At 58.8% G+C, this 11,097-nt stretch overlaps 1 protein-coding gene across 1 annotated transcript in view; it reads right to left on the bottom strand.

Moving 5' to 3' along the window:
- Nucleotides 1-490: 490 nt before the first annotated feature.
- LOC111772189 (ral guanine nucleotide dissociation stimulator-like) overlaps nucleotides 491-11,097 on the bottom strand; it is a 93,236-nt gene continuing 82,629 nt past the window's right edge. Inside the window, exons 1-15 of the mRNA XM_070243997.1 lie at nucleotides 9,512-9,779; nucleotides 9,000-9,110; nucleotides 7,944-8,137; nucleotides 7,235-7,342; nucleotides 6,380-6,570; nucleotides 5,950-6,233; nucleotides 4,952-5,167; nucleotides 4,503-4,606; nucleotides 3,905-3,974; nucleotides 3,058-3,126; nucleotides 2,540-2,614; nucleotides 1,921-1,953; nucleotides 1,426-1,547; nucleotides 1,129-1,220; nucleotides 491-794 (exon numbers count right to left, since the gene is read on the bottom strand). Of these exons, the coding sequence (XP_070100098.1) occupies nucleotides 733-794; nucleotides 1,129-1,220; nucleotides 1,426-1,547; nucleotides 1,921-1,953; nucleotides 2,540-2,614; nucleotides 3,058-3,126; nucleotides 3,905-3,974; nucleotides 4,503-4,606; nucleotides 4,952-5,167; nucleotides 5,950-6,233; nucleotides 6,380-6,570; nucleotides 7,235-7,342; nucleotides 7,944-8,137; nucleotides 9,000-9,110; nucleotides 9,512-9,649 (1,869 nt within the window). The 5' untranslated portion in view covers nucleotides 9,650-9,779 and the 3' untranslated portion in view covers nucleotides 491-732. Of the gene's footprint in view, nucleotides 795-1,128; nucleotides 1,221-1,425; nucleotides 1,548-1,920; nucleotides 1,954-2,539; nucleotides 2,615-3,057; nucleotides 3,127-3,904; nucleotides 3,975-4,502; nucleotides 4,607-4,951; nucleotides 5,168-5,949; nucleotides 6,234-6,379; nucleotides 6,571-7,234; nucleotides 7,343-7,943; nucleotides 8,138-8,999; nucleotides 9,111-9,511 lie in introns of the transcript that reaches the window.

The following is an 11,097-nucleotide window of genomic DNA, read 5'->3' as shown; positions in this document are numbered from 1 at the left end:
AGCTTTTGACGGTATTTTCCCCACTTAGAGCTGAAGCCATTGCGGAGACTGAATCAGAAAACAAGGTCCTAATCTGTGTGCAAGAGAAACCGGGAAAATGTTCCCTCTTCCGGCAGAGTGTCGAAAGGCAGCCACTGTCCTGGGCAGGACGTGTGCTAGGGACAGGCACGTGCTAGTTTGACAGACACGTCCAGCTTAGTGGTTGTGGCTCTGCCTGAGAAAACGCCTCCAACCACTTAGTCCCAAGAGGTCGGAGGGGCCATCTCTGCTCCTGGACAGGGTGAACCACACTGCAATGATCCTGTCCTTGGCGGGAGGGGCACTTGGGCATGTCCTTCAGTAGCCAGGGAGGGGACTGGCACTTCTCCCTTCTCCACATAAACTGAGCTGCTCACTCTGGGAGATTTCTAAATTTGAGGAGGAATGTGAGTTTCTGGATCTGGTTTCCATGAGCGCTGCGAGCGAAAGACTCACACCTCCACTCCCAGGATTAGAAAGAAGCAACAATTTAATATAATACTCAAATGGAGCATTTACCATTGACAATAAAATATGGCCCCGCCAAATAGGGAAATAGGTGCTGGGGAAAAGGGGGGAGGGGGAAGAGGGGTTGGTGCCTTCCCTCGTGGCCAACAGGGGACCCCAAGAAACGGATCACAAAGTTCTCCTCATCAGAATCAGGGGAGGTGGCCCTGTGCACCCTGAGTGTCAACGCTGTGTCCCCGCTGTAGCTCAGCTGGTCTCAGGAGGGTCATCGACCACCACCACTGGGCCCTTGGTTGGGGGTCTGGTGTCTGGAGAAAGAGAGGCATTTCCTGAGCGGCCTGCCCTGGAACCACAGTGCACACCCCATCCCGGCCCCCACTGCGCTCTGTGCTCCAGCCCTGTGCTCAGTGCTCAGTCAGCCAACAGCACCCCATCTGTCCCTGACACAGGGGCTGATATTTAGCGTCACCCACTTCACAGAAGAGGAAATCAGTCCCAGAAACGTGAGTGCAATCGCCCAGGACGGGACTGCTCAGCAGTGGAGCTGGAACCCAGGGCCAGCTGCCTGCCTCCCCAGGCCCATGCTCAGCCTGAATGTTTCCTGAGCCCATGGTTTCAGCCACTGCCGGTCTGGACACTCACTCTGGCCTGAGCGGTTCTTCTTGCCTTTGAAGAAGAGTCGAATCTTTCTGACCCAGTGGTATCGGGGCTCCAGCTGGCAGGACAGGCTGTAGCTACAGGACAGAGTGGAGCTGGGAGCTCTCAGGAGCCACACACCACATGTGCGTCCTGGAGCCTGCCAGCAGCTGGGGTCGAAGGGCCCCAGGGGTCGCCATGCAATCAGATCAGGGGCTGACCATGGAGCAACGGCCATGGGCTCTGGAGCTGGTAAGCAGAGAGAGGCTGCCCTGCCCGCCCCCAACTCCTGACCCGACTCACCTCTCCTCCTTGTTCAGGGGCTCCATGGCCTGGAACCAGGCCCCAAAGTGCTCGTCGGGCTGCACGGTGTACAGATTTGCAGCCTCCTGGAGCAGCTCGATCTCCTCCATCAGTTTGAATTGCTAGGAGAGAGCAAGCACAGGATGCCCACAGGGCCTGAGTGGGGGACCCTGCAGGGCTCGTGGAGGGGCTGAGGAAGGGGGCAAGGGGCCAGTCTGGGGCCTTTGCCCACTTGGGAACCCTCCCTCCCTGCGATTCCAGTCAGGGCTTGCCTGCTCTCACACTTGGCCCAAAATAGCTCCTCCTCCAGGAAGGAGTCTTTGATGCCAGCCCTTCCCCCACCCGCCAATGCCATAGGATCCCTAGCTCTGTATATCGAACTGTGCAAATAAATGTTCCACCCTGGGGATTGGGCCAGAGGGGGTCCTGCCCACTGCGGGGGTGTCTCTGATTTCCAACCCCCACGCTCCCCACCGGGAGGCCGCAGCCGCTTACCTCATTCCATTTCCGACAGTTGAGCACATTGCCCTGGAAGGCAGACAGCCGCAGTCCATCAGAAACAGCCCCCTTGGGCCAGCACTAGCCCCCGTCCACACCTCTTGCAATGTTGCACTACTGCCAGTGGGCAGGCCCATCCAGAGCCCGGACTTGGACCTGGGCCAGTCTCTGGGCTCCAGAGCAGGGGGTGCAGAGCAACTGAGGCAACAGACCTTGTGACCCAACCCTCTCTGATGACACGTGGGGAGACTCAGGCCTCAGGCAGGAAGGGACAGCTCAGCCTCTGATGTGCTTCCTGACTGGGAGGGGCCCGACTTCTCTTCCCTCACTGGCAGGGCCAGAGGGAGAGGCTGAGTCCAGCTCAGACACCACCTCCTGCGGCCACACAGTCAGGCAGCTCTGAGCCTCAGCAGCCCAGGGAACCTGGACGGTGGCTTATGCAGAGCCTGCATCACCCACTGGGGAGATGGGCCTGACACCCCAACTCCCACACGAGGCTGGAGGCCCTGCTGAGAGGACCTTTGCCAAATGCAGAGAGCTCAGGGCTCAGGACAGGACTCTCTCCTCCCCACCCTCAGGAGCCTGAGCCCCCGGACCCACCTCCGGGCTCACTCACCTCCACATAATCCTCCATCGTAGCGTCCAGCAGCTCCAGGAAACGGAAGAACGTCACCAGGGAGGGGACGACACCCTGTGAGGCCATCGGGATGGGCATGGTGATGAGCTCCCGCTCTCAGGTGCCCCCATGAACCTTCCCCTGAAACCCCTCAGCCCAGCCTCCTGCCCACCCCACGCTCCCACACTGAGCAGCCTAGGATCCTCGGGACACCCCAACACACACAATTCCCTCCCCAGCTCCCCTCCAGGAGCACCAAACTCCATCAGTCAAGTCCCAGGGCTGGCTGTTGGCCCCTCCCAGGGGCAGTGGCCCCTGCCCTTCCCCACCCCAAATCTGCCCTGCTGCCAGCCCTTCCAGGCCTCCTCCTGCTCACTGCTACTGCAGGCCCGTCATGCTTGGCAGCCACAGCAGATTCGCCTGAGGAGGAAGGCCCCTCTCCTGAAGGAGGTCTCCAGCTGGGAGGGGGAGCCCCCTCTCCTGTGACTCCTAGGCCCCTCCCCCACAGTCACCCTCACCTGCTGCCGCTGCCTCTCCTGGGCTCCCTGGCGGGCCCTCTCTGCAGTCTTTAACACGGAGGTCGCCTCCTGTCGGGGCCGAGGACAGGGTCAGTGCGCCCATACTCCCCTCCGCATGTCCCCCAAGGCCCCTGATCTCAGACCCTGGCCATCGGCTCCAGTCCCCTCCTGCCTCTGCTGCTCCAAACTGCAGGGTGCTCTGATTCTAGACCAGTCCCAGCTCCAAGACTCAGTCCTGTGTGACCTTGGGCCTGCCCAGGCCTCCCTGGCCCTCTTTCCTCAGCTGAAAAGTGTGAGGACAACGTCACCTGCTTCCAGGAGTCTCCTGAGCACTCAGAGTCATCTGCGTGTCATCACTGCTCTCCCCTCACCTCTCGAGGAGGAGCCGGCACAAATCTCCTTGCGTTCCTGTCCTCCCTTGGATGGTAGCACCCCGCTGGGAGGCCTGCACCACTGATCATTTCCCTCCACTTCCCAGAGGAGGAGACGGAGGCCCCCAGAGGGGCAGTGACTGGCTCAAGGACCCACTGGGAGAGGCTGCTCCCCGCGCCAGCTACAGGCCCTGTCCCCGCTGCCTTCACCCCAGCCCTGGCTCCAAATCTGACCAAGGCCCCGACCTCTGGACTCCAGGGGTGCGTCCAGACCCCAGCTGAACAGACAGGGAGGGGGAGGGCAGGGTGTCTTGGGGGACCTGGCCGAGTGGCCCCGGCCTGCCCCACCCTCACAGGGCTCTCTGACCCCCAGCCTGGGCCGAGCCTTGCCATAGCCTCACCTCCTAGGATCCCCTCAGGATGCTCCCCTCCCCTCTCCTTCTGGCCTCCTTCCACATCTCCAGCCTCCAGGTTACCTGCACTAGCAGCTCTCTGCTCACGCGTTTCTCTCTCCTGACCCACTTCTTCCAGGTTCGAGAACTCTCCCTGCAGGGTGGGGAAAGAAAGAAAGAAAGCAAGCAAGAAAAACTGTGGGATGCTTGAAGGCAAATCCCATTTATTCGAGAACCCAGCAGATCCAAACTGCCTGGGGCCTGGATGAGGGATTTCACTGGGGTGTTCTGAGCTCTAAGGTCCCCATGGGACTGCGGAGGGGCCTCTCCTCTTGTCCCTTGGGGCCTCCATTCCCAGATGTCCCAAACAGATCTCTTTGGAACAGTGTTGGTTTCAGCTCCATAGAGGCTTCTGTTGCAGCAAAGGAAACACCTGAGAATCTCCACCTGGGCTCAAGCCAGGATCTGGTCTGGAAGGAAATGAATCCCTGGGACAGAACTGCTGGCCTAAGGGCGCTGAGAGACTCAGAGACCCAGCACCCAGGTCAGTCCCTGTGCCCGGCGTTCGCTGTCTCCCAGGTGGTCTCAGCTGACTTTGGGGGACATGCCGGCCCAAATCAGGCTGCCTGGGCCACCTCACCCTCATGGTGCTTGGCTGGAGAGCAGACCACCCACTACCCACCTGGAAACTTGTCCCCAGGTGTCTTGGAGATGGGCAATGGCAGGGCTCTGCAGGGCAGAAAGGATTGTGTGGAGGGAACAGAAGTTCCCGAGGCCTCGACACTCCTGGGGAAGCAAAGAGATGGAGCCGTGAGGGGGAGCTGAAGCTCTGCTGCCTCTGGTTTCTGTCCCCTCACGGACTTCCCCTGTCCTGGAGGAGACACATGCCCAGGGAAGCCAGGGAGGGCACACCTGCCACCCGACGAGTAACACTGCCAGGCACAAGGATTTGTAGCTCAACACAAGGAAGGAAGTGAGCTTGTCCCCACTGGGACCTCAAGTCAAGGTCAACGTGGCCCTGGCATGAGGGTCAAGGGACAGTCCAGGGACTAAGACCCCAGACTTCAATCCTGAGAGCTGAGAAACAAGAGGCAATTCCCACGCATCCAGACAGGGCGTGCCAAGGCTTACCTCAGCCACCCTGATCCACAGCTCAACCACCCTGGCCCTGTCCTGTGCTGTCATGCTCGCGTCCCCAAGGCAGGTGACGACGATGCAATTGGCCACGGTGTTGTCGTGCATCACAGTGTCACGGACGGTGGGTGCCAGGGACTCGCGTTCCCTGTTATCGCGCTCCGACCAGATGGAGCCGAGGCAGTGGGCGGGCACCAACGTCTTGAACAGCTCCTGCAGAAGATTCGGAGTGTCACCCGGTCCTGCCGCACCCCAGCTCGGCGTCCACAGTCCCCCATAGGCCCAGCAGGGTGAGATCAGAACTGGAGCTCAGGAAGCAGAGCATGTGGCCTGAGGCTTGTGGGAGTCCCTGGGTTTTGTCTGTGTCCACTGAATGCACCCAGTCCAGGATGACCCCGGACACAGTACTGTGGGGAAGGGAGGGGACATTTGCTCCCAGCCCCGTCTCACTTCCTCCAAGCTCCAGAAGGCAGCCCACACATGCCCACCAGAAGGGCCATCATCCACCCATCCCAGTGCCCCTCGGGTCCCACTCCCCATTCCCATGCACATTCCCCCTGAGGCAGGGACAACCCCCAGCTTTGTTTGTCTCCACTGGAGTCAATACACATCACCTTCCTGATAAGTGCTGAGGCTGTCCGGGCCACCTGCCCAGATGGGGGATCCACCCAAGGACCTGGCAGCACTTCAGTGAGTGCCCATCCCCCACCAAAGGGCCAGACTCTGCCCACCTTCCACCCTCTCCCACCTCATTCATCGGCACAGCCACCCTGTACAGCAGGTGCTCGGAGTGTCCGTCTCTACTGTCCCCTGTTCGCTAGGGGACAGCGAAGGCTTGGGGAGAAAGAAAGCTGCCCAGGTCACAGTGTTGATAAGGGAGGGAGCAGGGATTTGGACCCAGATCATCGGAATCCTGAGCAGGGAATGGCAGGTGTGGGGTGGCTCATGGCACCGGGAAGGCAGGGGCCACCTGCCCCGCGAGCTCCTCTGCTCACCGCAGCCATCCTCGTCAGCTGCTCTGCCACCAGCTGGGGAGGGAAGTCCAAGATGTTCGGCTTCTCCTCCCGCAGCTGGTCCTCGGTGGTCACGGCCCGGGGGCAGCTGGACTCTGGGGCTGCCTCTAATGGTGGCCCTTGCTCTGGTCCTGGAGTGGCTGACTCAGGGGCTGCTGGCTCCAGCTCTACCACACGTGGTGAGACTGGAGGTGCAGCTGGCTCCAGCCCGGGGTCTGGCACTGGCTCTGGTGGCTCTGGAAGTGGCAGGAGCTTTGGAGCTGGCTCTGGAGCAGGATAAAGAGAAAGTCTCACCCACACACCTGACAGTTCCTGTGCCTTTCCAAAGATAGGAAGGGCTCCACTGCCTCTAAGGGAACGCTAGCCCATGAACCTCAACACAGACAGTCTTCCCAGACTCCAGTCCCCTCACCTTTCCGTTCGGCCTCAATGGCCTTGAGATGCTCCAGGTGGCCTGGCCGAAGGTAGGCATGGCCCTCCACGTGGGAGCCACCAAAGCTGACGTGCAGAGTGGCCAGCTGCAGGGTCCAAGAGGGAAACCGCAGGGGCTCGCTGCAATCCTGCCCTTGGCCCAGCCAGGTTCCCAGCAGGAAATAGATAGCACTGCGTGGAGGCAGATGGGCCAGAGAGTCAGTGGCCTGGCCTTTCCTTAAACACCGCCCTCCCAAGGCACTCGTGTTAGCATCTGCGCCCCTGTGCCAGACCCTCCCCCTCCAGAGGAGGGCCCCATCCTAGCCCTGAGCCCTGGCTGGCTGTCCTGGCTGTGGCAGGCCTGCTCATCCAGCAGGCTGAACACAGAGTCTGTGAGAGTCTCTTGTTCCCACCGATACTCTCCTCCCCAAGGGTCTGGACACAGCCCACCCAAGCCCTGCATGAATGTGGGCCACTGGAATGAAGACTCCAGCAGATTTGGGAGCAGCTTGCTCACACACCTCCTACTATGGACCTGGCGGTGGTGCTCACAAGGTGTGGATGTGGAGAAAGGGAGGCAGGAGGGGCTGGGACTCTGCTGGGAGTGGGTCTCTAGGGGACAACGCAGCCCAGCCTCCCTTCCAATTCTCAAGGGGCCTGGGACCCATGCACAGCTCTCTTTGAGTCCAGTCCTGCCGGAGTGGAAGCCACCAGAACTCAGCCCTCCCATGGGAATCACAAGATGGGTGAGATGCAGGGTTCTCCCAGGCCTGACCCGGCCACAGCCTCCATCCTCTCCCCGCACCCTGTTTGCTAGAGACAGGAGGCCGTCCTTCTCGACCCAAAGACCACTCACTTTGGGAGGTGGTCCTGTCCTCCAGCATCCCGCACGCAATGGGCCAAGCTGCCTCCATGTGTCCCAAAGGGGATGAGGGCATCGCCCGGGATGGAGGGTAGATGGGACCTGTGAATGATGTCAAGTGTGACTGTCTGACTCTCAGATTAGAGGGGAGGGCCAGGGAGGCTGTCTGCTTCAGCCACTGAGTGACACTTAGTGTGTCCAGAAGTCCTGCTCAGAGTAGGTCCTTCACAGACATTGTTGAATGACCTCCAACCAGAACCACCCCGGGTGTCTGAGTGGGCCTGTGGCCCCTCTGTGGCCCTAGAGGTCCCTAAGTGGCTACACCAAGGACAAGCACCAGGACCAGCTGGATGGCATCTCAAACTCCTTGACAGGGTGCTCTCCAGGTGCTTTTCCAAACTCAAAAAGCCACAAGCCAGTGAATGGAGACGAAGACTACTTTCCGTGGGGGACAGAGAAATAATCACCACCAGCAACCACAGCATGGCCCACCACCCTCTCTGCAGAGCCGGGCACCAGGGCAGCACCTGGAGGGCTGATCCCATTCATCCCTGGGAGAAGCCTAGCAAGTTCATCCTCTCCCACTCCACGTTTCAGAGGAGCCAACTCAGGCTCAGAGAGATGCGGTGACATTCCCAAGGCAAGACACACAGCTGGCAGTGGGCAGAGTCACCACTGTGCTGAGGAGGAGGTGGGCAGTCACCTGGGAAACAGCTGGTCCAGCACCTGGTGGGCTGTGCTGGAGCCTGAGTAGCTGCAGAGGGAGGTGGTGACACTGCAGAGGACTCTGCTGGGGAAGGCTGGCAGCACAGACTCTGAGAGCCTCTGCATCATGCCTGCCTGGAGGGCATGCATCCTGCAGGCCTCAGTGACAGACAGAGTGGACTCATCTTCACTCTGGGTGGGATGAGGAGGACAGAGGGTCAGGGCCACCACTGCAAACCACCAGCGTTATCGGGGTCTGCAGCTGACCCAGGAACTCCTAGCCCCTCCCAGACGTGTGCGACAGGAGAGACAGGGGTCCCAACTCAGCAAAGTTCTGGGCTCTCAAAGTACAATCTGACTTTGGTCCTGCGAAGGATTCCACACTGAGCTCCCTCGAGGCCATTTGCTCGCTGAGGGACAACAAAGCTCCCTTTGTGAAGAGCACCAGCTCAGTGAATCCTCAACAGACACCCCTCTCTAGAGAGGAGAACAGAGGCTTAGCCATGCCCAGTGGCTTCTCTATGTCCTGTGGGTCAGAACTGAGAACCGCCCAAAGTGAGGGCTGAGGGACATCCCCTCTAACTGCCTGAGGCTTCATCAGACCCTGACCTGGAGGGAAATGTTATGTGGCCACCCCACCCCTCCCAGGTCTGGAAACAGTGTACAGGGCAGTGACACGTTCTGAGAATCCCTTTGACTTTCAAACGCGCTGATGGTTATTTCTTTTACATTAAAGGGAGTTTGGAGACCCTTGTTATCGTGGTTTCATTTTCCAAAAAAGGCAAAATTCAAAGATACTCAGGGCCTATTGGGAAGTGACAACGACAACAACATTTTCTCTAATCTTCCTAGGGAAATGCAAAGAGTGCCCTCCTACCGTCCTATGCAGCTGGTGGGGAGGAGCGGAAGTCCAGATTCCTTTGGGACTGTGGGACACTCATGGGGGACAGCCCTGTTAGGGTCCCAGGAGAACGGCAGTTTGAGGTTGGATTCTGGGCCTGCCCTGGTCATCTCAGGGGCCTGGGTGGGAAGACCCCTCCGTGCCCACTCTCACCTCAGAGCAGCCCTGGTTATTGATGGTGGCGCGGTGCAGCTGGTCCCTGTCCAGGGAGATGGAGTACCTGAAGCCATCCGTCAGCTCTTCCACCACCTCCTGCGTGCAGCTCTGCAAAGACAGTGCCCGAGAGCCGGGCCGGGAGGTCTGAGGGGCATGCCTCGACTTGGCCACAGGAGGAAACCCCAGCACAGATCAGGTACCGAGCAGCATCTGCATAGACCTCTAGCCAGGGAGGGAATGAGATGACACCTGGAGGGCTCGGGACTAACCTATGGGTAGAGGAGCTTGGTTCCCAGCACCCACTCTCCCATCCTGCTAGCCACCACCTAGGCTGGGAACACGACACACTGCCAGGCTTCCAACACCGAGCAAATGGCTCCTGCCCAGGGTGGGTCCCCGCTCAGCACCGCCGTCCATCTCTCACTCCCCTCCGACACACAAGGAGGCTCAAATTGGTGTGCGGGTGGCATCCAGTTGTGGCCTAACCCTGTTGGCTTTCCCTATGTTACCTGAGTGCTCCTCCTACCAATTGGACAGAGGCGGTGCAGGTGAGGGCCAAGCCAGTGTCTATAGTGACTGAAAAGGCTCTTTTTCTTGGCTTTCCTGAAGCCAGCGCCTCCACAACTCGGGAGACAGCAGGAGAACATCCTCCTGTCTTCAGTGTCGCCACTCAAGTGGGCTCAATAGGATGCTATGTCTAGAATGTGGGTGCCTGGAGACCAGTGTGCTAAGTTCTGTTGGGGTCTGTCTCCAAGGAAGTGAGATCACTTCCTCAAGTTTCCCTTACCTGGGCGCCTTCTTCAATCACACCCACCGAAAACCTCTCTGGGATCTTGGCTGCTCACCCTCCTTGCCCATGTCACCTCCAGAACTGTACACAAATAGCCAGCATAGATCCCAACACAGGACCTTGAGATGGAACCAGGGTTCCAGCTTGAGGACATGCAGCTGAGTTCCGACCTCTTTTCTCCTACAAGCTCTGTGTCCTGGAAATGCCAATGGGCCTCCCAGGGCCTCCTCAATCACCCAACCTGCACGATGGGGACGAGGCCAGAAATATCTCCCTTGGGACATCCTCAAGTGTAGAACAGACAATAGCGACAACACCTGTGGTCTGGTTTCCATGTGTCTGATGCACACACTTAGAGATGAAAGAATGACAAGAAGGGGTGGGATGTAGTGTGGAGTACCCCTCAAAACAGGCCTGGGTTCCAGCTCTGTGACCTTGATAAAGTCACTGCCCCTCTGGGGCTCATTTCCAGGTCTGCACCTCTAAGAGATGGAAATTAGGGGAAATTCAGATACTTCCATTCACTGGCATGAAACCTTGCAAGGTCTCCTGTTTGACTTAGAATCAGACCCAAGTGCCTCGTGTCGGCCTATGTAGTGGGCAGCCTCCACCATGGCTCCTGGTGCTCACTGTCTTCTGCTGTGCACGTCCTTGTGGAACCACAAGTGGTCAGGAACTGCCTTCTGAATAGAATGCAGCCAAGGTGATGGGATGGCCTGCAACCCAGGGTTAAGAACAAAAAGCCTGGCCCTTCCTTCTTACTCATTGGCTTTAGTCCCCTCCCTCTTTCCCTCCTTCTGTTTCCATCTCTCTCTCTCTCTGCATCTTATATCTCTGGAACTGGGGGAGCAAGTGTGCATGTTTTCAGTTGTCCTATGAAGATGTTCCATAGGAGAGAACGGAGGGAATGATTGGCCAACAGACAGGCAGGAACTCAGACTTTCAGTCCAAACAAACCCCGTCAACATGCATGTGAGTGAACTTGGGAGCAAACCCTCCACGAGTCGAGCCGCAATATAGCCGCAGCCCCTGCTTCACAGAGACCTTGAGGCGGAGGCACCCAGCTAAGCTGTGCCCCATTCCTGGCACACAGAATTTGTGAGATGTTAAGGATTTGTATTTTCTAGGTGCAATGTCTTAGAGCAGTGTCATCAGAGAGCGACGGGAAAAGCACAGTCTGCCAGTTCCTGCCCTCTGGCCCTGCCTGTCCCCATCTACCCTCCTCTCTCTTCTCAGGCTCCTTCCAGCTACACTGCCCTCTTTCGGACATTGTCTGGTCAGACCCACTTCTTCCTGAGAGCCTCT

The sequence above is a fragment of the Equus caballus genome, chromosome 20, assembly GCF_041296265.1.
Source record: "Equus caballus isolate H_3958 breed thoroughbred chromosome 20, TB-T2T, whole genome shotgun sequence".
NCBI classification, from domain to species: Eukaryota; Metazoa; Chordata; class Mammalia; order Perissodactyla; family Equidae; genus Equus; species Equus caballus.
This window is presented reverse-complemented; position numbering and strand designations above follow the sequence as displayed.